General features: G+C 50.3%; 1 protein-coding gene across 8 annotated transcripts; it reads left to right on the top strand.

The window, feature by feature from the left end:
- The first annotated feature begins 642 nt into the window (after positions 1–642).
- Positions 643–25,096, top strand: SGK2 (serum/glucocorticoid regulated kinase 2). 8 transcript variants are annotated; one of them, XM_019826483.3, is made up of 15 exons: positions 643–2,308; positions 7,044–7,288; positions 8,494–8,553; positions 9,065–9,114; positions 9,643–9,700; positions 9,903–9,986; positions 10,899–11,027; positions 12,087–12,199; positions 12,499–12,535; positions 13,529–13,615; positions 16,498–16,593; positions 17,490–17,645; positions 19,646–19,735; positions 23,400–23,599; positions 24,702–25,096. In XM_019826483.3, the coding sequence occupies exons 3-14, from the start codon at positions 8,518–8,520 to the stop codon at positions 23,562–23,564; spliced, it is 1,101 nt and encodes a 366-aa protein (XP_019682042.1). In that variant the 5' UTR covers positions 643–2,308; positions 7,044–7,288; positions 8,494–8,517; the 3' UTR covers positions 23,565–23,599; positions 24,702–25,096. The 8 variants fall into 8 exon arrangements, 6 of the variants coding, with proteins under 6 accessions (XP_019682042.1, XP_044909536.1, XP_044909535.1 ...); XM_045053600.1 differs by having other exon boundaries at positions 645–2,308; positions 7,122–7,288; positions 10,896–11,027; XM_019826482.3 differs by having other exon boundaries at positions 645–2,308; positions 10,896–11,027.

Here is a 25,096-nt window from a genome sequence, read left to right as displayed (position 1 = left end):
TCAGTCTCTGGCTCCCCCTCTCATCCCTGAAAACATGTCTTTGGCCTTCATACCCAAACGACAGAGTCCGGCCAGCCAGAGGGAGAGGAGGGGACAGGGAGGGTGGCAGGGGAAGGAGGAGGAGGAGGACAGAGAAGAGATGCACCCCCTGCGGTGGCCTTGCTGCAGGGGTGGCCTGGCTATTTTCTGCAGCATCGGGGAGGGAAAGGCAAGTGGAAGCACTGCTGATAGCCATGTCAGTTGGCCCAGCTTTTTACACTAATTTGGTAGATAGGTCAAAATGAACCCAGCCCTCCCCCCGGACAGGAGTTTATCAGACAGAAACAGGAGTGCAAGGCCACAGGACATTAACACATCCGTGTTCTCCACGGCCTTGTTAGAATTATTGTGAAATTGGTAGCAGCTTAAATGTCCAACAGCAAAGAAACGGTAAATAGGGAACAGGGATACAGAAATTAATCCTACATTATACAATGTGAGGCAGATGGGTTTTTTTTTTAAAAAAACAACTGAATCTCTTTTATTTTTGAATTTTTTTAATGTTTATTTTTGACAGAGAGAGAGAGAGAGAGAGAGACAGAGCATGAGCGGGGGAGAGGCAGAGAGAGAGGGAGACACAGAATCGGAAGCAGGCTCCAGGCTCTGAGCTGTCAGCACAGAGCCTGACACAGGGCTCGAACCCACAGACCGTGAGATCATGACCTGGGCCGAAGTCGGACACTCAACCAATTGAGCCACCCAGGTGCCCCAAATCTCTTATGTGTTGACATGGAAAGATGTGTGTGAGAAAAAGTGAGTTGCTATGCATATGTATAGTACGGCCTGTTTTTCTGGGAAAACTAGTATAAGATATATAGGTTGTAGACAAAGGTCCAAAAGGGTGGTCACCATTTAGTTTACAGCAGTTACTTTGGAAATGAGATTAAAGATGGGTTAGAGGAGAAGATTTCACTTTATTCCATGTTCTACATGCTGGAATTTTTCAAAACGGTTTATGCAGAACCATCTTGTGGGATTGTTAAAAACCAGCTTTGGGAATGCAGGGGGAGGAGGAGCCTGGTGGAGCTGAAGCAGAGCCGCTCAGGAAGGGGGCAGGACCCAGGGCTGGGCCCTGATTTGCTCCTGGCACGTGGGCAAGCCACAGCCCCTGTTTGGGCGGAGGCTGGACGCCTGGTGCTGTGTGTGCTGCTGACGGCGGGGACGAGGGCACGCAGGGCCACCCCAGGGCACATCAGAGCAGCCGGGCCTTCAGGCGCTAGAGTGAGTTAGAAGTTGCTGACATGCTAATGAAAAGGCAATGGAGGAAGCTGCGTGACAGACCCTGAGTTGCCAACTGAGGAGGGCTCACCGGGCAGAACTTTTCTCACCTGTGCAGCGGGCCAGGCCCTGCCCCTGCCCTGAGTTAGAACCCTCAGTCTGGGCAGCTGCAGATGAACCAGGACAAAGCCTTCCTTCCATGCAAGCTGGGGAGGGCTGAGCCCTGGTTCCTGAGCCTAGGGTCTCCAAAGGGCAGAGTGGAGCAGGGGCTCAGCTCGGCTGCAGTTCTCTTCCCAGGACGGTTCCCTGAGCGGTGCCAGAGCAGGTGAGCTCTGGGCAGCAGACTTTGGCTCAGCATGAGGGTGTGCCAGAGTCTTCAGGCAATGAGGCTGGCTCAGGACGGAATGAGCCATCCATCCCCAGAGGTGTCTGGGGACGGGCTAACTGCAGAGGCTGGTGGTCCCCTTCCAGGAAGGGGTGGAGAGGACAGTTGTGTGAGACAAGCCCTTTCAATGGCCAGTCCTCCAGGCACTAAGGGAAAGGGGATGTGATTTAGCTGGTGGAGTCAGGGAAGGTTATGTGGGAGACTAGCATTTGGGCTGAACCTGGGGGCCATTTCAGAGAACGCAAATGTGACCATGTGGCAAGGGACCTCAGAGACCCTCCCTGTGAGGCAGGACACACAGGATCCTCATCAATCCACATGAGGCTCAGGGAGCTGGAGTCACTCGCCCAAGGTCACACAACTTGAATTGTACAGTAGCTCTTAAAAGTTCAGAGGGTCCCTGGGGCAGGGCCTGTCTAGAAGCCAGTGGGTACAGCTGGGCATCTTGATTCAGGTCCAGAGTTAATTAGTAACGAAAGGCCCTGCAGCCAGCTCCCCGCTGGTTTGGGAGCCAAGCGAGTGGGTGACAGGTCGCTCCCGGCTGGGAAGGTTGTCCGGCAAGTCAGGACTGGGTTTCAGGTCAGACGGACCATGCCGAGAGACAGGAGGGCAGAGCTGTGCCCAGGACTGCTCCCCAGGACCTGAGCTTGGACCCAGAGTTTTCAGGTGAGAGGCTCAGGCATGAGCAGGACCCCTGCCTGCCAGCCTGCTAGGCTGCCAAGCTGACACACGAGGTACCTGGCTCCTTTCCTTTCTGGCTACCAGTTTCCTCCCTTTCCTTCCTAACACCGTCTTTCCTAATTCCCTTCCTTCCTTTTTCTTTCCTAACTGTCCCTGCCTTCCTCTCTTCTCTCCTAATTTCCTTCCTTCCTAGCTTCTTCTCCCCTCTCTCCTTTCCTTCCTTCCCTCTCAACTACCTCTCTGCCTCCTGGGCCACCCGATTTCCTTTCTTCCTAACTAATCCCTTATACCCTCACTTCCTTCCCTTTAACTCCATGCCTTCCTCTTCTAAATTCCTAACTTCTTCCTGAAATTCCAGGACACAGGCTTTGGAGTCAGACTACTTAGGCTCAAATTCCAGTTGGATCCTTTACTAGCTAGGGGTCTTGATCAAGCCACTTCACCTCTCCATGCCTCAGTTTCCTCCTCCTCAAAACAGGGATAATGATGGTTTCTAACCCCTGGTGCTGTGGGAACAAAATAAGACCAAGCTGGCACTTGGTTGCACTGTTATTGGTATGTCATTGGTATGCACTGGGCAGACGGGCATGTAAATGAATAAATTCCAGCAGAATGAAGACAAGTGTAATAACAGCAGTAGGCCCAAAGAAGGGGACAAGAGTTTATGGGATCGGGGCCTGGGGATGATCTGGCAAGACTTTTGGGGAAAGCATATGAGGCTGAATGCAAAGGGCTAGCCGAGAAGACCAGAACGGTCAAAGCAGTGCACCAAGGACAGGGAACTGTGTGACCCCCACCCTCACTGTGTCCAGCAGGCCCAAGGACGAGTGAGCAGGTCCATGAGCTGGTGGGACAGAGGCATGCAAGTCTAGGCTGGGGGACTTAGAAGGAAGGGGCGGGCTTGTGGGGCTCAGGGAGGGACTTGGGCCACACCCTGGGAGTTCCCAGGGGTCTCTATAGGTCTGAATAGTCAGGAGAAGGTATTGATGCCCAGCCCCTGGCCAGACTATCAGAAGACTATGCTGCAGGAGTGATAGCAGCCATAGGCTGAGAGCTGCACAGGTGTGAGTACCAGTCAAGGCAATGGGAGTGTGGTGGGAAGTGCACATGTCAGAGTTCTCCCCAGGCCTTAGTGCTGCAATATTAAGTGAACAGCAAAACTTGAGACATTTTACACAAAGGTACAAATACAAAAATTAGCCTAACCCACTGTCCCCTTGGGTCACAACCCTCTAGCCTTTTTTGGTGGCTACACACAAATGTATCTGCACATACATGTCTTTCTTTTCTTTTTTTTTTTAATTTTTTTAATGTTCATTTATTCTTGAGAGAGAGACAGACAGACAGACAGACAGACAGACAGACAGAACACAAGCAGGGGAGGAAAAGAGAGAGAGGGAGACACAGAATCCAAAGTAGGCTCCAGGCTCTGAGCTGTCAGCACAGAGCCCAACACGAGGCTCAAACCCATGAACCACGAGATCATGACCTGAGCCAAAATCGGATGCTCAACCCGCTGAGCCACCCAGGTGCCCCACATTCTTATAAAGATGGTATCCCTGATATACCTATCATTTTGAAAAGTCCTTTTTTGCTTGACATTGTATGACACACATATTCCCGTTTTGATTTACAAAGCCTTAGCTATTATTTTTCAATTGGGTAATTTTCCACCTTATATATGTACTATAATCAATCTTATCAGCTCGTTCCTGATTCATTAGTCAAACACGTACTGAGCACCGATCATATTGCTGGTCCTTATCTAGGTGCTGGGGATTCAACAGTGAACAACAAAGGTCTTTGCCCTCATAGAGCCAATGTTCTAGTTTAAGACGGAAAACAAAGAGTTGATGATAAGGTGTCAGCATGGTACGTGTTATAAAATAAAAGACAAAGCAGAAAAAGTGGATCAAGAGTGGGTGGGAGTAGGGTTGTACAGTGACCAGCCATCCTGGTTTGCCCCAGAGCTGTACTAACTCTAGCAATGAGAGTCTCATATCCCAGGAAACCCTTAGTCCCAGACAAACCAGGGTATTCAGTCACTCATAATCTCAGAAAAGGCCTCTCTGAGAGGTGACATTTGAGCAGAGGCCTCTGGGATATTAGTGGAAGCCTAGCCATGCAGAAGTCTGGGGGAAAAGCATTCTAGATGGAGTGGAAAGTAAATGCCAGGGGCAGGAGGCCAGAGGGCACTCTGTGTGTTTGAGTGACGGCAAGAAAGCCAGAGAGGCTGGAGTGTAGTGACAGGGAGAGCATGGGAACCAAGGTGGAGAGGGTGATAGGAGCTAGGTCTCACGGAATCTTGCAGACCATGGTAGACTTTGGATTTTAATCCTAGGTGTGACCGGAAGCAACCAGAGTTTTCGAGCAGCCAGCTCATGTGATCCACTTAGATTTTTTTTGTTTTAAGTGGCTCTCTGGAGTTGGGTGGAGAAAGATTGTAGAGGGTAAAGATAAACGTCAGGAGACAGTAGGGAAGCTACTGCAATAGTCCATGCCAAGTGGTGACCGTGGCTCAGACAGGGAGGTTGCAGCAGAACTGGCGAGTAGCAGTGCTTTCTGGATTTAATTTGAAGGTAGAGTCTCATGGGGATTCATGGTGGACTGGAGGTGGGTGAGGGTGCCGTATTTCTAGATTGAACTCCAAGTTGCCAGCTTGAACTTTTGAGCAGGTGGTAGATGGAAGACTGACAGAGGGGCGGGGTGGGGCCGAGTGGAAGGGATGTGAGCCAGGACTCTTGTTTTGGATGTGTTACGAGTGAGGTGCCTCCAGGGACCCAACTAGTGAGCTGCTGAGGGAGCAGTTAGAGATATAAACCCAGATTTAGTGCAGGAGAGAGTTGGAACTAGGGATACAAGTTTGGGAATTGTGGAGTGTATAGCTGGTACTTAAAGCCATGAAACTGGTTGTGATTGACTCAGAAACAAGTATAGATAGAGATCTGGGGACTATGGGGATAGGCCAGTGGCAAAAGAGGAGACAAATCCAGCAGAAGAGATGGAGAAAGAGGTGAGGTGGAAGGAAAACCAGGCGATCCCAAAGCCAAGTGGGAAGACCGGTGTGCCACCACTGGCTCTGGAATGCAGGGGTCACGGGCCCGCTGCTTTTGTGGAGTGCTGGGATTAAAGCCTCTTTGGAATGGGTTCAAGAGAGAAAAGAAGAAGTGTAAACTGAGTCCAGACAACTCTTTCGAGGAATTTAACTGGAAAGGAGAACAGAGAAGCAGAACTGTGTCTGGAGAGGGACGTAAGGTCAAGAGAGGGAGTTTTACAGCCAGCGGGTCTTCTGACGTGCTCTGAGCCAGGCATTTCAGTTATGATTATGGTCACTATTCTTCTACTGTTCTAAAACAGTGCTGCTGAATAAAGGCCTCATCAGTGTCTTGTCACTGAGAAGAAGTGTCCTTGTTCTGGGTATGTGTTTTGTCAACATGACATCCTGCCCATCTGTGTATCGGTTCAACATTTCTGTGTGGTTGAAAGATGGAAGACTCTGATATTGTTCACTCTGGCTTTCTTTGCTGCCACCCTCAGGTCCCCTGCTCTTCGGAGCCCAGAGAGAACCGCCGAGGCCATTGGGCTCAGGTCCCTTTCTGTCCAACCTTCTTATCCCCAGCCTATGGATCCCTCCACTGTGGTGAATCGCAGAGGCTTAAGTATAGCATATGGTTGCCACACAGAAAGTTCCAGAAAGGCAGGGTCTGGGTCGGGCTCTGTCAACTCTTTCATTCCTCAGAACAACCCTCAGGATCTCCTGGGGAGAGGAAGGGACCCCACAAGTACCTAATGACTGCACCATGCAGCCAGGCCTTCATGAGCCAGGGTGCTGACTGGGACCCTGCTTCCTATCACTCACAAAGCTGGAGAGCTCTGGGCCGACCTGTCCTGCCCTGGAGACAGTAGGCCAGAGTCCTGGAGCAGCCAGCAAGGAAGGGCCCAAATGGCCAAGTGTTCGGCAGTCAAAGACCAAGGCCAGCTGCATTGAGCCAGATACCTATGCTCTGAAACATCTGTAGATTCTCAGGAGGCAAAGAGCTCTCAGCTGCCATGATTGAGGTCTCTGGAACCTTATAATGGCCTGTCTACACCAGGCCTGGGTAGGCCCCAGGGAGCATGTCTTCTTACAGACAAGTCCCCTACACAAACACACACACACACACACACACACACACACACACACACACTCACTCACTAATATACACCAATATGAACAGACACACAATAACCTATAAATACACATGTGGTTACACATCCAGTCATACACATGCATTGACACCTATACTCATCTGCAGACACACACACAGACTCACACTCACACACATACATACAACACATCAACATATATAAAGATACACACTGACACCGACATGTTGACTCACTACACAGAAGCCCATCGATACACACACAGAGAACACAGTTACAGATGCACAGACACACTGACAAGATTAAATACACGGTCACATTGATTCACACTAATAAGCAGAACACATGCAGTTCTACACATAGACTCAGACACACTAACACAAAAGCCTTCACGTGCAAGGACACGCAGATACACCAGACACACTGAAGCACATCGATGCACAAAACACCTGTACACACACTCACACACACCACACACACAGCCTGACCCCCACACAAACGCATTCTAAAAAGCCCCAAGCGTCAGCAGGGCATTCCTACAGCTGTTGCCCACCCCCTTCCACCCACCCTCCAGGGGGAGGCGATGTCCCTGAGGGAACAGAGGTCTCTGGTCTCATCTTAAGCACTGCTGGATCCCATGTGACATCAACAGCCCTCTGCTGCTGCTGGGAGTTCTGAGCTGGGCGCTGGGGCAGGGCCGGCGCCAGGCACAGACACTTCGGCCCTTGTTGGGAGAACAGAGAGAGGCTCTCTTGTCCACTGCCTGTCCTCCGGCTCCAACTGCTGGTTCCCTCCGGGGCCTCTCCTCAGGCTGTGCAGGTACGTGGGGCTGGAGAGGCCAGGGCCTGGCAACGGGGCCTACAGGGTCAGCCCAGGACAGGGTGTGGCGGTGTGGTGGGCCCTCTGGGGGAGCCCGAACCCTGGGGCACTGGCTGAAGCCAGGCTACGTTTCTCAGGCAGTTCTCCAGCTTGTTCTCTCAGGGCCCCACAAGGTTGGGCCTCTTGGAGCAGCCTGGGCTGGGCGATTCCCTCCTTTCCCCTGTGGTCACTTTATCAGCTCCCAAGAAGGCCATGGGGTGGTTGCTGTAGGATCCTGCCTTGTAAAGATGGGTGTTTTATACCCAGAGAGGCTAAGCTGCAGCCCAGGCCCCACAGTGGGTCAAGGCTGGGGTCTTGGGATATACAGTAGCGGGCAGCCTCCATGAGCATCTGGGTTCTTGGCCTTGGCCTTCCAAACAGGGGTGAGTCTGTGGGGCACTGGGCATCCTGAGCCAGGGCCTGGGCACACCAGCCTCCTTCACCCTGCAGGCCAGGGGGCAGGAAAACACTGTGCTCCTAGCTGCCTAGACCAGGTGGTCACACTCTTCACTATTTGATTTCAAACAGACACTAGCCAGGCTTGGGTCTCTTCATGGCTCGGGCCCAAAGCCCCCAGGGCAGCTGGCATTCCAGGGGCATTAGGTAGAAGTCCTTGTGGCAGGGAGATAATAGTCAATATGACACAGATCCCAGCCCAGGGTGTCCACAGGAATTTGGGGTCACAACATGCCTGTCTGGGAGCCTGGGGAGCCCAGCCTGCCGCTCACAAACTGTGTAGCCCCAGGCGAACCCCTTTCTAGACCTCAGGTTCCCCACCTGTGAAGGGGGGGCAAGGGTTGGGACTTTATGCTCTGCAAGGGTCCTTCCAGCCCTGGCCATCCTAGACTTCTGGATCTGCCCTGGCTCACAGGGATCTTACTGTCCTGGCTGTCCCCAGCCCTTGAAAAGATTCAGCTTGGGAGGGATACCCTGGGCCATTCTCCCTGGCTCTCTCTTGAGATGTTTGATTAGAGATGCTGGGTCCAGGGCACCTCAGTTCTTTTCCCATGCAGGGGGCACTGGCCTCGGGTAGGAGATGCTCAGACTATGGCAGGTGCACAGGGCCAGGGAGGGGTGGACAGTGCAGCGGCGCCTGAAACTCTAGACAGGTCATGCTCCTTCCCCAACAACAGCTCTCTCATGCCTGGTCCCCCTTGTGCCCCCAGAACCCACCTGATCACGGTTACAGAATGGACTCTAGCCCGGCGGGCAGCCCCAGTCCTCAGGTGAGTGAGTCTTGGTTCCCCCACCCACCACCAGGGGGCTCACTTCTTCCCACACTGGAGGAAGCCTAAGGATGCACAGGCCAGCCTGGTGGGCCAACACAGAGCAGGACTGGGGGGCCGACAGGGGTCACTGTGAACTCATGGAAATGGGCTAATTTGCAGGGCAAGTAGGGCATAGAGTTGGGCAAGAGATTCAAGAAGAAGATGGGATACACAATTGGCCCTGAGGACCCCTGGATTCTAATGCCAGTGGAGCTGCCTGTAAGTCCTTGGATGGCTTTTCTCAGGGTCTCTGTTTCCTCACCCTCATAATTGGCACAATAGTCAGCAGCCTCCCAAGGCTGTTAGGAGGAGCAGGTGAGACAATGGATGGGTTGGTAGACGAGTGGAAAGAAGGAAGGAAGCAGGCCTGTAGAGAAGGGAGCAGGGCCTAGGCCAGAGAAACGGGAGGTGCAGAGGATCCTAACACAGTCCCTGATGATCTTAATAACTTTTCTGTAAATATCTTTAGCCCTCAAGGGCCAATGGGAACGTCAACCTGGGGCCTTCAGCCAACCCAAAGTAAGTTCTGGTCTCTCAAGCAACTTTCTTCCTCCTTGGCTCTCCTCGTACCTGGCTCCCTTCTCCTTGAGAATAAAATCCAAGTTCTCTGGTCTATTGCCAAGACCCTCTGCCATCTGGGACCCAGGACTGTCCCCCTGCTTTATCTCCCACTACTTCCCTAGCCTTTGCCCATGATGAGCCCTGTGCCTGAAATGCACCCCAAAGTCTGCATTGTTAGCAGCTCCCCACCCTTCAAGCCCTTCTCCGGATTTGGGGGCCAGATCCCTTGTCTTCTATACAGTTGTGTCTGGTTTTCTCCCCAACTTGCCTGTTGGTTGCTTGACTGGATCCCCAGGGGCAGGGGCCTGTCCTCGAAGCCCTCTTGGCTGGGAGATCATGGCATGCTTCAGTGGTGAGGAGGCTTGGCTCTTGGAAAGCGCCCTCTGTTCCCCAGCTTCAAAGTTAAAAAGAAGCCTGGATATGATCTCAGGAGCCAGGTTTCCCAAATTCACAAACACTGACCCTTGTTCTTTTCCCCTCCCCCAGTGCCCGGCCCACCGACTTTGACTTCCTGAAAGTCATTGGCAAAGGGAGCTACGGCAAGGTGAGTGACACAGTGAGGCTGGGAGGCCTGGGTCTTCCCTTCCCCGGCCTCCTCCACCCTCTGCCTGTCACTTGCATGTGCAAAGAGGGAGCTCACAGCCTGCAGAATCATGGACATGGGGCCAGAACTGGGGGCTCCTGAGAAATAAGAAGTTCAGAGGAGTAGGTCCCCTGTGGGGCCTTGCATTTGTGCTTCTGCTCAGGTGCTACTGGCCAAGCGCAAGTCTGACGGGATGTTCTACGCAGTGAAGGTGCTGCAGAAAAAGTCCATCTTACAGAAGAAAGAGGTATCCAAGCTTGCACACGGGCATTTCCCCTCCTGCTTCTTGTTCCCAGGCTAAGGTGGTTTCCCAAGCTCTTGGGTGCCAACTCTGAAGGACCCATGGAGCTGGGTGCAGCGGTGGTCATTGCAGGGGGCAGCCAGGTGGTGCTGAGGGCACTGACCTTTCTCAAGGAGGGCAAGCCAATCGACTCACCCATAGGACCTTCAGAAGGAAGGTCCCAGCCCTCTGCCTTTGCCTGGGGAATTCGGGGCTCCGTGGCAGTCCTCCGCCCTGTCTAGGTGCCAGTCTCCCTATCTGTGCAGTGTCGGGGGCACGCTTGATACTCTCCAAAGGCCCCTCAAAGCCACAGCCATCCCGGAGTTCTAGATGCTTCAGCTGACTTGAGTCTCTTTAATGCCAACCCCATGAGGGGGATAGAACAGGCCCTGAGAGAGGCTTGAATATCAATCAGAGGACTTGGGCGAGGGAATTAATGATAACAAGGACATCAAGAGGGCAGATGGGGGAGGTCTTTGCGAAGGAGGTAGCCTGGCAGCTGGCCTTGAACGTAGGATTCTGATGGTCTGAAAAGAGGACGTCCAGGCAGGGAAAACAGCATGAACAAAAGCATGAATGTAGTAATCATATACACTTTCCTTATCACCCAGAGGAGGGCAGCAGGGGTTTCTGACCCCTGGGGCTGGAGCTGTACCTACGTGCTGTGGCTGGGAATGAGGCTGATCCGTTTAGAATCCCGGCTAGTAGGCAAGGAGCCTGGCTCTGAGGGGAATAAGGAACCAGAGCCGTTATTTGAGCAGGGGCATGAGAAGGCCCTGGGCCCAGCAACCCCCACCAGTGAGGCTGTGTGGGCGGTGCCAGGGTAGAAGGGGCTGTGCTGGGTTGTGACATGGGCCCCTGTCTATGACCCCACAGCAGAACCACATCATGGCGGAGCGCAGCGTGCTTCTGAAGAGCGTGCAGCACCCCTTCCTTGTGGGCCTACGCTACTCCTTCCAGACGCCCGAGAAGCTCTACTTTGTGCTCGACTATGTCAACGGGGGAGAGGTGGGTGCGCCCACAGGGAGCCTCCCCTGGGCTGGCTCTGACATGCTCATTGTGTATCAGGTTCTGGAATGATCTCACCTCATCCTTACAACAGACCCATTTTGTAGCTGAAGAAACCGAGGCTTGGGAGGTAACTCACTTGCTCAAGGCCACCCAGCCTGCTGTACCTAGCAGAGCCGGGATTTGAATGCAAGTCTGTCTGGCTCCCAGCCATAAGCATTTCTTGACTGCCCCACGCAAAGCTGCCTAGACACTCTTCAGGGCACCTGGGCAAAGTCAGTGTTAGTGGAACTCTGTGGTCAAGATTTCCAGTGTCCCCATTTTATACCACAGGCCACTGGGTGGGGGTGGTCCCTGTGGTAAATTGAGACCTGAGGTCACCTGGTGACCCAGAAGCACAGCTGGGATAAACTGGGCTCCATCCTGGACTTTACTCTGTCTCTCTGAGCAAGTGACCCCAGATGTTGTCTGTGTGACCTCATGACTTTTGGCCTGATACCAAAGAGGAGAGTTTTTGCTTCGCATCCCTAAGTCCCCTGGTGCAGCTAAGGCCTTTCTAGGCCAGCAAAACAGACCAAAGCAATTGGCCCATGGACAGATCTAGGCTGGGCTCAGTTTGACAGCTATAATAATCTTACTGCCCAGGTGGGAGGAAAAACACATCTTTGAATGACCCAGGTTCAAATGGCAGCTCTGTCAGTTATGAGCTACATGAACTTGGACAAGTGACCTGGCCCCTCCCACTTTCCTCTTAGGTGAAACTGGCATCATATTTGATACCTGGACGGTAGTCATGAGGATTAAATGAGATAAGAATTGTGAAGGTGTCTGGCTTGGAGCCTGGAACCCAGCACCTGTCAGTCCATGTGAATTAGTCTCTCCTGCTGACCCTTTGGACACACACAACTACAGTATGGGGTGGGGGCCAGCATGCTCTTTTTCATCTGAGTACATTGCAGCTCACAGAGGGGGTGACTTGGCCAGCTGCCCCCCACCCTGCACTCTAGGAGCTGGAGCCCCCCACCTAGAGACCTTCTCATGCACCTCCTCCCCCTCCAGCTCTTCTTCCACCTGCAGCGGGAGCGCCGGTTCCTGGAGCCCCGGGCCCGGTTCTACGCCGCCGAGGTGGCCAGCGCCATTGGCTACCTGCACTCCCTCAACATCATTTACAGGTGAGGCCTGCCTGTGGCTCAGAGCCAGGCCTGGGCTGTCTGCTGCAAATGCCAGGGGTTGTGTGGACCCCTAGGTCCCGATTAAACGCCAGTGAACTTGGTCCTCTGTCTAAGGAGGATGGTTCAGCAGTGGGAGTAGGGATCCTCCTTTCTAGGATCAAGTGCCCATTCTCCTTGGTCTCCCCCTCTACATGTTTGAGAGCCTCCGTGAATAGTCCTCCCACCAGGACTCTAGAGTCCCAACTCTCCTCACTAAGTGGTTGAGACATTACAGTGCTCTTTCCTCTTGTTTTCTGTAGGGACCTGAAACCAGAGAACATTCTCTTGGACTGCCAGGTTGGTGTATGTGTGTGTGCATAGGTGCACATGTGTGCTATGTGCTTACAAGTGTGCATGCATGCATTGTACGTGCATGCATATGGGTAGGGATGCATTCAAGTATGTGTGCATGTGTACCCATGTGCGTGCACACGCATGTAAGTGCACATCGCATGCGCATGTGCATGTGTGTGTATATGAGGTCTGTACGAGCAAGGGTGGAGCCAAGTGGAGGCTCTTGGATTTTGTAGTCTCTCCATGTCCTAGACTGGGTTCCCTGGAAACAGATGGAGTGTTGAATGCAGATGGTTACTGGGGAATGCTCTAAGAGATTCGGTTTTAAGGGGGTGAGGAGGCAAGATTGGATAGAGGTGGAAGCCCACCTGCATGTGGTTGCAGATGAGGAGGCCTCAGGTGATCTTACAGGGGTGGCGAGGGCCCCAGCTGCGACAACTCTTTGGAACTGTTCCGAATTAAGGCGAGGAGGCTGGGCTTTTGTGTCCCTGCATTGACCTGTCATTGGGTGTGGATTGCCCCTTGGGAGGGGCATAACTTTGAGAGAAGGCAGTGTCCCACCAGTCGGGGGGCAAGGGGAGGGGATGGGCATGACAGTCCCTAAAGACGGGATCTGAGCAGAATCCCATGCTACCCACTGTCTCCAAACCCTCCACCAGCCACTCTCCTGCCCAGCTGCCCAGTTGCTTTCTGAGTCTCCAGCCCTCTGTCAGGGCAGCTGCCACCACCAGACCCCTCCAGCAAGGACATTCATGGGGCTGCCATTGTTGTAGAGCATGGCTGAGTCTGTGATAAATTGGTAGCAGACAGTGGAATGCTATCTCCCCACCTTGCCCCTTGTATTGCTCCTGGCATCCAGTGGAACATATAGCCAGTGCCAGAGGCATAAGTCTCCGTAGCTGCTGGCCTGGGGTATACTACCTGGGCTTTGGGGTTAGGCCTGACCATACCTTGAGCTTAGACCACTCTCCTGCCCCTGCCCCCTCTCCCCTGCAGGGACATGTGGTACTGACGGATTTTGGCCTCTGCAAGGAGGGTGTAGAGCCCGAGGAGACCACATCCACGTTCTGTGGCACCCCCGAGGTAAGCCAAACCTTGTAGGGGAGGTCAGAGGTCAAGTCATAAGTGGTTGAGCCTCAACTCCTGCTTAGAACCAACAGGTTACACTGGGCAGGGGTGGAAGAATGCTCACGCCTTTCACCCAAGCCCTTGCCCTGATCTGGCTGTGCAGTCTGCCTTGGTTTCCTCATCTGTGTAACGGCAGCACCAGCTCAGGGGGCTGCTGGGCCCCGGTCAGCAGGTGGTGAAGCTCTGTAGCAATGCAGACCTATAGAAATAGAAATAGCCATGCAAACCATATAGTCAATGTAAAGTTTTCCAGTAGCCACATTAAAAAAGTAAAAAGAAGGGCACCTGGGTGGCTCAGTCGGTTAAGTGTCCAACTCTTTTTTAAAATTTTTTTTTTCAACGTTTATTTATTTTTGGGACAGAGAGAGACAGAGCATGAACGGGGGAGGGGCAGAGAGAGAGGGAGACACAGAATCGGAAACAGGCTCCAGGCTCCAAGCCATCAGCCCAGAGCCTGATGCGGGGCTCGAACTCCCGGACCGCGAGATCGTGACCTGGCTGAAGTCGGACGCTCAACCGACTGCGCCACCCAGGCGCCCCAAGTGTCCAACTCTTGATTGCGGCTCAGGTCATGATCTCACAGTTCATGGTATTGAGCTCCGCATCGGGCTCTGTGCTGACAGCATGGAGCCTACTTGGGATTCTCTCCCTCCCTCTCTCTTTGCCCCTTCCCCACTTGCATGTGCTCTCACACCCTCTCTCTCTCTAAAAAAAATAAACATTTAAAAAAATAAAAAGTAAAATGAAACAGGTGGAATGCATTTTAGTAGTACGTTTTCATTCACCCAATATATACAAAATATTGTCATTTTAACAATCAATATAAAATTGTTGAGATCATTTATTCCTTTTTTCCAACTAAGTCTTTGAAATCCAGAGCATATTTGACACTTTCAGTCCACCTCAGCTAAAATCAGCCTCATTTCAAGTGTTCGGGAGCCACATGTAATAAGTGGCTGCCGTATGGGACAGCACTGCCCCACAGGGTGAGGGCCGTGTGGAGCAGGAGGGCTTGGCCTGACAGTTAAGATCAGGACTTGGGAGTGTAAAACACTGGTCTGTCTCCCTCTGCCAGCCACCAAGAACCTGGAGGGCTCAAATCTGTGGGTCTCAGCAGTAGCTCCTACATGTGTATCTGTCCTGCCAAGGCCTCCCTGTAGCCTTGGGGTTAAAATCTTTCCTTGAACTCCCACCCTTGGACCTGGGATGCAAAGGACTTCCCAGTTGACACATATCTGGGTAGGGGCTAGAAGGCAGAGGCCGCAGGGCAGAAGCTCCTCCTGATGGGACATGGGACAAGACTTTAGCGGCTCTATTGTTCTCCATATGCTTGAAAATCTGGATCTCAGATCTCAGCTGGGCTTCCTCCATTTGGTTTTGGGACAGCTGATGGACAGGTGACTACTCCGAGCAGGAGCCATTGTCTGTGTTTGTATATGGCAGGATGTCTTCTGGACAGAGCTGGTGTCCCAAAGCCTGACAGCCCAGCCATCCCTTCCTTGGACATTGTCAGTGGTGAGGAGCAGGTCATCTGACACCCTGGCTTGTGCAGGAGACATGTGGCCCCAACATGTCATCTCTTCCATAACTCAGCCCCTGCTGTGATGCCAGAAAGCATAGACAAGAGTAACGATAATTGCGACCACTGTTTAAGGCCTACACATGTACCATATTCCACACAGATTAGCACATAACCTTAAAAGAGAGATCCTGGAACCCCATTTTATGGAGGAGGAAATCAAGGTTCTAGTAGGTTAAATGAGCCCTATATAGGGCTCAGGTCTGTGTAACTTCCTGCCCTTCCCAGACCCACACAGTCTCTCAAAATGGCTTTGTCTGTTGCTGTCCCTTTCCTCATGGCAGAGATGTCAGGCTGAGAGGTCGCCAAGCCCTTGGGTTTGGCAGAAAACACTGTCATGCCTCAGGTCCTCTTCTCGTTGGAAGGCACAGCTCTGTGACATACATTCATCTGTCAGTATGAACTCAAGTGTCACCTTTTCTTTCCCGATTCCTATCCATCTCTCTGTTACTACGGTTTCCAGTACAAGCACGTGCCATGTTTACTAACACTTTACCATTAGTCTCCCCAATGCACTGTGAGTACTCACAGGGCTTTCCTATTCCCAGGACATCGACTGGATGCTTTGCGCAAATTAGATAAAGGCACCCCCTTGGGCAGATTCACTAGAAAAAGTTACCCCATTAAATATTAATAAAGTTGCCAGATATAGCCCTATACTAGGGTTATGGCTTGGTGAGTTGATCACAGCCAGGCTTGCATCCCCCTGTCTCCTTTTGGCTAGTACTTTTGTATGGTGCACAACATATACAACTGCACAAGGCAGTCCTGCCTGATCTTCCCTATGTCCCCAGCATGTTGGCAAAGGGTCATACACAGAGTAAGCCTTTGACAAATGGATGCTGAATGAACATATGCACACAGCCAGGTGAATATCACAGCAGGAGCAACCCTTGGTGATCTTTTCTTCCCAGTGCCTTGTTTACAAATGGGGAGACTGAGGGGCCCCTGAGTGGCTCAGTGGGTTAAGCATCCTACTTCAGCTCAGGTAGTGATCTCATGACTCGTGAGTTTGAGGCCCACATCAGGCTCTGTGCTGACCGCTGAGAGCCTGGGAGCCTGCTTTGGATTCTGTCTCCCCCTCTCTCTGCCCTTCCCCTGCTTGTGCTGCATTTCTCTCTCTCTCTCTCTCTCTCTCTCTCTCTCTCTCAAAAAGAAATAAACATATAAAAAATAAAATTTTTTAAAAAATAAAAATAAAACAAATGGGGAGACTGAGGCTGAGTGTCTTTAGATAACGTATGTTTCTTCTCAATAGTACTTGGCTCCAGAAGTGCTCCGTAAAGAGCCTTATGACCGGGCGGTGGACTGGTGGTGCTTGGGGGCAGTTCTCTACGAGATGCTGCAAGGCCTGGTGAGTAGGGTGTAAACATCTGCAAGGGACCTGTGGCTCGGTCTCTTGGGGGTGGATCTCTGCCTTGTGTGGCCATTCAGGCTCCTCAAGGAACCGAAGGAGTGCTCGCTCTCTACTCCAAGCTAAAAAAGATGATGTGAGGATTGTGTATATTTTTCAGTAATGTTAGTTCACCGCTTTACAACACACACACTTTGGCACCTTGAAACAGCCTTTGGAGGCTGCCACTGTAGGAAATGGAGCTGTTCTTATGTACAGAGAGGGAAACAGGCCCAGAAAGATCCCAAGGATGGTAGTTTGTGGAGCCAGCCCTGGGCCCCATCCTAAGCTGCCTGCTTAGTTGGAGGCTTGGGTAGACTCACCCCAGCGCAGGCATTGCTCGGGGCGGCTTTGTCAACAGAGCTCGGGGGATGTGAAAGAACAGGCTCTGTGGAGTCAGGACAAAGAAGAGCCAGCGGAGGAGGTGGGGGTGGAGAGCACCAGGAAAGAGTGGGCTCTGGGCACATTTTGGGGCTGGCTCTTTTCCTGGCCATGTGGCTTGATCTCTCTGAGCCTGGTGTTCTCATCGACAAATTACTGCTTGTCTTCAAAGACGGCTGTGAGGGGCAGGCCGGAATGACAACAGGGGAAGTGTTAACTTTGCAAAGTGCAGAGTTGGTGCACAAGCGGGGGTAAGAGAGGTGGGATGGGGCAGGCTCCCGGGAGGTCCCTTCTCAGCCTTCCCAGCAGCCAGAAGCCCAGAGGTCTCTGTCTCTCTTCGATCTGCCATGTGAGCCATTGCACAACACACAGTCTGGTTAAATCTTTCCATTACCTGGCTTTGCTCCAACACTCCCTGAGACCTTCCCCCCCCTTTGGCGTGGATGAGCCTCCAGCTTCTCTCTCTCTCTCACCAGCCACCCTTCTACAGCCAAGACGTGTCCCAGATGTATGAGAATATTCTGTACCAGCCGCTACAGATCCCAGGAGGCCAGACGGTGGCCGCCTGCGACCTCCTGCAAGGCCTTCTCCACAAGGACCAGAGGCAGCGGCTGGGCTCCAAATCAGACTTTGTAGGTGAACTGCCAGTGGACCACTGGCCCCTGACAGGGCGCTCAGCATCCTGCAGAAGCGGCTGAGAAGCACAGTGGTGTGCATCCAGCTGCCCTCTAAAACCAGGCACTGCTAACTCCTTCCTCTGGAAATTCACAGCTGCTGCTGCTTAATTACTTCCTTTAGTTTGGTTCTTTTATTCAGCCAATGTTTACTGAGCACCTACTATGCACCAGACATCAAGCTAGGTGCCAGGGATTCAATGGGCTGGGTCCTTGGCTTTATTAAGTTGGGGTGGGGGGGGGGGCAGACAACAAACATCATGGTGTATAATTATTGTGGAGTGTGACAAGTACCAGGAAGTAAATGAAGCAAGATAGACAATAATGAGAGGGAGTGAATTCACACTGGCATGGTGAGGGAGGTCCACTCTGAGGAGGTAACAATTAAGTTGAGACTTGAAGGATGAGAGGAACCAGTCATGCAGAGAGCTGAGAGGAGGCACCCCAGACACAGGGCACAGCATGTGCAAAGGTCCTGTGGCAGAAACAAGAAGCATAGTACACTTTAGGGGATTTTGAATAGGGGTGTGGTAAGACCCAATTTCAGTTTTAAGAAATTCCTCTGGCTTCTGTGCAGAGAGAGGACTGGACTTGTTTTGTGCCAGTGCCAGGCTGGGCACTCAGGATATAGAGATGAATAGTTTGTCCATTCCTGCAATGAGTTCATGATGTTTTTTTCATTAAAGTAGCACTTAAAAAATAATCTTACATTCTCCAGTCAACCAAAGACCGTTTGAATTTATAAGAGGAAGACCACAGTGCATTTCTCCCTGGAAGTTTGCTTTCTCTTTCTGGCAGAGTGGTTGCGATGCACAGACTATGAGACAGACTACCTGGGTTCAGATCCCTCCTCCACCTTACTAGTCCTTACTGGTTGTAGAGCCTTGGGCAAACTTCTCTTTTTAAGCCTCAGTTTCCCCACTGGCAATAATGGCAACTAGCTCATACCTGCTACAAAGATCACGTGAATTAATATATACAAAGCACTTAGGCCAGTGCCTGGCACATAGTAAGTGCTTTTTAAGCATTTGTACCCCACATGCCAGATGCTGCGAAGCGTAACAATCTTTAGGGCATTTGTCTACCCATCCCTGGCCAGCTTAAAGAGGGAGACTTTCATGAACACTGTTCCCCTTCTTCCAGGTGGAAATTTGCATCTTAAAAAATATGTATGATTTTTCAAATAAGGTGTATATTCACATAGATCATAATTCAAAGGATATTCAGAAAAAGTTCCTCTAGTGACTCAGTTCCTTAGTTTAAAGGCAACCAGTGTTATCTGTTTCTTGGGTACTCAGTATATCATGGATCTGGCTTTTTAACAAGTCCACAGGGTGGGGAGGGTGTGATGTAGGGAGCTGGAGAATCATTCCTTGCAAAACACAGATCGAGAGAGGGTCCTGCTGGGATAGGAGGCACTTGATGCTGACACTGGCTTAGATTAGGAAAGAAATAGTGATTCATGCCCAAGGCTGAGTCTTAAATTCTGGGTCTCCGGGAAACTGTAGCTTTTCTTGGGGCTTTACTTCCTTTACCTTCCTTACTGACTTGATGTAATCTTTTCCTTTGGTTTGTATTCTAGAAGAATCAAGATGCACTGAGGCAGGTGGGTGGGGTTGCAAGAGCCCCTGGGAACCCCAAGGGCAGGTCCTGCTATCTTATTCAAGGACATACCTCCAAAGCATACCATGGTGCTGGCACAGAGTAGGTGCTCAGTAAATAATTGTGAATAAACAAATGCTCTGGGGGAGAAGGGTTTGGGTTCTAGATGAGAGAAGAGGCCTGGCTACAAAACACCCCTTTGTCCCAGGAAACCAGCCGGAAGTGCAGGTTACTTTCCCAATAAAGGTTTTATGGCTTGAAAGCCAGCTGCCAGTAGAGTTGGAGATCTGGGACATGGGGGTGGGTGGTGGAGAGGGGTGCTATGGGGAAGACTGATCAGCACCTTCTTCCTGCAGCTTGAGATAAAGAACCATGTATTCTTCAGCCCCATAAACTGGGATGACCTGTACCACAAGAGGCTGACTCCACCCTTCAACCCAAATGTGGTAAGAGGTCACCATGTTCCAGATTCTGGATTCCCAGGGCTAATGGGAGCTTGGAGGGTATCTGGACCAACCCTCTTTCTACAGGTGGTAAAACCAAGGGCCCAAGAGGTTCAATGATATGTCTGAGACCACATGGTGAATTAGAGGCAGAACTGGTTCCAAAACCCAGAAGTCCCGACTTCCAGCCCAGCTCTGTGTGATGAGCCACACAGCTCTTCCTTCATTTTCAACACCAATAATCCTCATTGCTGTTTAAAGTACTCTCTGGGGGCACCTGACTGGCTCAGTAGAAGAGAGTGTGACTCTTGATCTCAGGGTTGTAGGTTCAAGCCCCATGCTGGGTGTAGAGATTACTTAAAAATAAAATCTCAGGGCGCCTGGGTGGCTCAGTCCATTAAGCATCTGACTCTTGATAGCTCAGGTCATGATCTCACCGTCGTGAGATTGAGCCCTGTGTTGGGCTCCGCGCTGACAGCGTGGAGCCTGCTTGGATTTCTCCCTCCCCCCTGCCCCTCCCCCACTCTCAAAATAAATAAATAAAACATTTTTTAAACCTCAAAAAGAAAGAAAGAAAGAAAGTGGTCTGTCACGTAGCACACCCAGACAGAACCAAGGCCTATAAAAATGTCTTTTTCTGGGGCGCCTGGGTGGCCCAGTCGGTTAAGCGACCGACTTCGGCTCAGGTCATGATCTCGCGCTCCGTGAGTTCAAGCCCCGCGTCGGGCTCTGTGCTGACAGCTCAGAGCCTGGAGCCTGTTTCGGATTCTGTGTCTCCCTCTCTGTCTCTGACCCTCCCCCATTCATGCTCTGTCTCTCTCTGTCTCAAAAATAAATAAACGTTTAAAAAAAAATTTTTTTTAAATGTCTTTTTCTGTCTTTAACCTTTTTTCTCCTGATAATAAAAACGACATGTATTTATTGTAGCAAATATATATAACAGAGTTTAAGGCAACAGGAAGGAAAAGCTTATTATCTCACTGCCTGAGAGAAACTACTGCTGACGTGTTCCCTACGGTCTTTTTCTGTGTTTCTTACACAGGTCATACTTTATACATAGAGGTATCTTCTCCCCTTACTTTTTCTTTTCTGCTAAAAACTATGTCATTATTTCCCCAAATCATGTAAAACTTTTATAAGTATCATTTTAAATGACTACATAATATTTAAACCCTATGTTGTTAAGTAACATAATCTATTCAACCATGCTCCTAATGGTGAGCTTTATGTTACTACCATTCTTTCTTTATCATAATGTACTGATGAACACCTGTAAGTGTGTGTCTTTAAAAAAATTTTTTTAATATTTATTTTTGAGAGAGAGAGAGAGAGAGAAAGAGAGAGAGACAGAGCACGAGTGGGGGAGGGGCAGAGAGAGAGGGAGAATCCAAAACATTGCATTGGGGCAGAATCCAAAACAGGCTCCAGGCTCTGAGCTGTCGGCACAGAGCCCAATGCAGGGCTCAAACCCACGAACCATGAGATCATGACCTGAGCCGAAGTCAGATGCTTAACTCACCAAGCCATGCAGGTGCCTCTTTAAGCATGTATCTTTGCTCAGAGTTCTGATTATTCCCTTAAGATGGATTTCAGATGGGGAATTGTCAGGTCAAAGTATGTGAACACTTTTAGGCTCCTTTTTTTTTTTTTTTTTTAAAGTAATCTCTACACCCAACATGGGGCTTGAACTTACAACCCCAAGATCAAGAGTCAACACTCCACAGACTGAGCCAGCCAGGAGCCCTTTGGTTCTTGATTCATAACTGTTTAGGCTCTTGATTCCTACTGCTTTAACTGTGTGGTGGGGAGGAGAATCAGCTTCCTGCCAGCAGCATCTGCTGGAGAATTCTTGTCTGTCTCTGCAACACGTGCAGTTCATTGTTTTTAACTTCGCAAATTTGTTAAGTAAAAAATGGTATCTCATATTGTTTTAACTTATATTTCTTTGATTTATAGTGAATGCAGTTAGTGTTTGAATGTTAATTAGCAGTGGTAGTATGCATGAAAGGAGCCCCATTCGAAGCGGACATTGGAGGGTCTCTCAGCCACCTGCGGTGTCCAATAGGGTCAAGCCCTTTCCATCCATGTAGTTTGCATATATCAACACTGCAGTGTGAACTCGCTATTTACACCTGGCCTTTCGTCAATTACCCGCTCACGAACGTATCTTTGAGCTCCAGATTCTTGACAGTGGTTGTCAGATAGGTTACGCTCAGTCCAGGTACCTGAAAAATTTCTTTATCTGGGAATGTAAAAAAGACCCGGAGGATAATATTGAACATACACCCTGGAAAGAGACCAGTATAAAAAATACTAGACAGGGAGGTAACAGAATGCAGTGAATAGACTTTAAGACACGCTGGGTATGGATTCCTGGTTCTGCCACCTACCCACCTCTGTGAGGACTTGGATAAGTATCTTTAGCATCGATATCATTTGTAGAAAACAGATAATGTCTGTCTTGTCTAGGACCACACAGCTAACAAGAGCCAGGGCCAGGATCTACACTCTGGTCTTGGAACTCTCAGCCCTGAACTGAGACCGCTGTGCCTGGTCGCCTTTTAAAGAAGCTGGAAATCAAGGTCTATTTGGTTCTGCAACCTAAGGCTTGCACACTCAAGCACATACGTACACCCTTCCACCTGTTCACCTGCTTACTTCGGAAAACCCAGGTGGCCTAGCATTCTCCACAGACTGTGCCTTCTTCACAAAGAGACTAATTTGGTTAGCTCATGCTGCATAACAAGTCACCCCCAAACTACGTGACTTAAAACAACAATTTTGTATTTTGCCCCAATTCTCTGGGTTGGTTGGGTGAGTTTTTTTGGCCTGGGCCAGGCCAGCTAGTCTCTGCTGCGCTCTCTCATGTCAGTGGTTTAGAGGTGCCTCACTCAAATGCCTGGGAGTTGGCCAGCAGCTGGGGAGACTGGGTTCTCCTTCTAAGGCCTGTCGTAGTCCAGCAGCCTGGCCTGGGCTTGTTCAGGAGGTGTCCCGGGGTTCCAAGTGCTGCAAGAGAGAACAACTCCCAATGTGCATCTTTCAAACCACTGCTTGAACCACATCTGGTAACAGATTGCCCCAAACAAGTCACATGGCTAACCCATATTATAAGTATGGAGAGATGGACTCTACCTCTGGATGGCAAATGCAGGATTTGTGACCATTTCTACAATCTCATACACAGGTCTTCCTCCAAAACGGTGAAAGCAGCCAGTCACTCTCTACCATATTACCCTATTCTATCTTCTTCATAAGGCCTGTCAACAACCCAGGTTGTCTATTTGTCTATTTGTGTACATGCTTATTATCAATCCTCCTACCCTCTGCATAATATAGGCTCCATGAGAGCCGGGGCCCACTCTATTTTGTTCCTCTGTGTCCCCAGTGCCATGAATGGTGGCTGATAGACAGTAAGTGTATGTTGACTAGACTTGTCTGAGGGTTGATGTGAAGCAGGCAGGGTGCCAGGAGGTTAGAGGAATTGATATGTGGTTAGTGGACCATGTGGAATAAAATGATTAATTCAAACACATGGGTAAGTGATAGCTAAAGATGGGTGTCCGCAAGGCATTCAGAGGGGAGGCCTAACATCGCTCTCAGGGCTCGTGGGTTCCTTTGGCGGCTCTGACCCTAGTGTTCCCATCTCACCATTGGTTTATATTCACAGGCAGGACCTGCTGACTTGAAACACTTTGACCCAGAGTTCACCCAGGAAGTTGTGTCAAAGTCCATTGGCTGTACTCCCGACACTGTGGCCAGCAGCTCTGGGGCCTCAAGTGCATTCCTGGGATTTTCCTATGCACCAGAGGATGATGCCATCTTGGACTACTAGAAGAGAAGCACTCGTGTAACCACTGAAGACAGCTGGTACCCTAAGGACTTGCCTTCCTTACCTTCAGCTGCTAGTAACAGAGACTCAAAGTAACAATGGCTTAAATAAGGTTACATATATGTTTCCAGCATATGAATGAGGAATGTTGTTAGGTAGTCCAAGGCTGCTGGTTCGACAGGTCATGAGATACTAAGAGGCTTTCTGTATCTCTTCTCTGCCATCCTTGGCAATTGGCTTCCAGTATCAGGATTGCTGCATTGATACAAAGTGGTTACTGGAGCTCTAGCCACTGCTTCTGTGTCCTGGGCAGGGAAAAAGGAGGCAAGGAGTGAAGAGCAAAACAGCACCTTTAGGGAGCTTCCCCAGAAGCCCCAACCAATGGCTTCGGCTCATTAGCCACCCACTCCTACTTGTAATGCAGGCTGGGATATGTGGTTTATTAGCTGGGTACATTACTACCCCTAAGAACATAGGGCTCTGATACTAAGGGAGAAGGGAGAAATGTTCAGTAGGCAACCAGGATCTCTCCACCAAAGGACCTCTTGGTGTTTGGATCTTTAACTCAATGTGTAAAATGACAGAAATGTAATACGCCTATAGGCGATCACCCAACATGCTCTTATTTTTCTCTTTTGATGGTATCTTTCTTTGTTGTGGATGGTATTGGACATTTATTATTAGGTTTGTCTGCCTGGCATCTGAACCCTTTCCTATATTCAGGGAATGTCCTAGCTAATAAGCCTTTATGAGGAGGCGATAATTACCTCTACTTACAGTAGCTGAAAATGCTAGATACTGACCGTCCCAGCCTCCTCTGCTGCTGGGGCCAGGCATGTGGCCCAGGGATGCACCTGTGCCAGAGTTTGACTCAAGGGAGGGACTAGAAGCTTTTATGTGGTAGCTACGGCAACAGTACTCACAAAACTGAGTAGGATGGATCATGCTGCCTTATTTCAGTGGCAAAGTAGTCTTCCCTGCCCCTGCTCCCAAACCTGTGTTTCATCGGCTGTTTCAGGGTAGGCTTACTAGGTTTTTGGCTTGTGGACAAGGAGACAACTTTAACATCAGTGTGTGCTGGCAGTTTTATTGTCTTTTCCTGTTAATCTCACTCTTGCTCTTCCATTTGTGTTTGTCCAGCTCCCTGCCCCAGGAATAATGGGGGATGAAGCTGGAAGATCATGGAAAACACACCTACGACACTAACACAGACCTACTGGAGATCTAAGCTGGGTCAGGAAGAGTTACCATTACCCTTTGGCATGTGCTGAGAACTTTGAAACACTCTGATTTAATTTCCATCATAGCAGTGTCTGTTATTTGACAAGTGTGTGGAACAAGATGTGGGAGTGGCCAAAATTTCCCCAACTTCCCAAAGCAAAAAGCAACAGAGTGTAATTGTTGGAAACATGATAGTACTGTCACAAGTATACAACCCACTATGGGTTGTGAAACACATAATGGTTCCATGTGTTCTAAGACTGTAAAATCACAAAATTTTCACCAAGACAGAAAATAAAAATGTAGAAAAACTA

The sequence above is a fragment of the Felis catus genome, chromosome A3 (assembly GCF_018350175.1).
Source record: "Felis catus isolate Fca126 chromosome A3, F.catus_Fca126_mat1.0, whole genome shotgun sequence".
In the NCBI taxonomy this organism is placed as follows: Eukaryota; Metazoa; Chordata; class Mammalia; order Carnivora; family Felidae; genus Felis; species Felis catus.
The sequence above is the reverse complement of the archived record's forward strand: the minus strand, read 5'-3'. Positions and strand labels throughout refer to the sequence as shown.

Bases quoted from the DNA above. Each gene is read 5' to 3' on its own strand.
- SGK2 (XM_045053601.1), top strand. From the start codon at position 8,518: ATGGACTCTAGCCCGGCGGGCAGCCCCAGTCCTCAG. The intron at 12,536-13,528 runs GTTGGTGTATGT...TCTCCCCTGCAG, and splicing joins ACATTCTCTTGGACTGCCAG to GGACATGTGGTACTGACGGA. The intron at 13,616-16,497 runs GTAAGCCAAACC...TCTTCTCAATAG, and splicing joins CGTTCTGTGGCACCCCCGAG to TACTTGGCTCCAGAAGTGCT.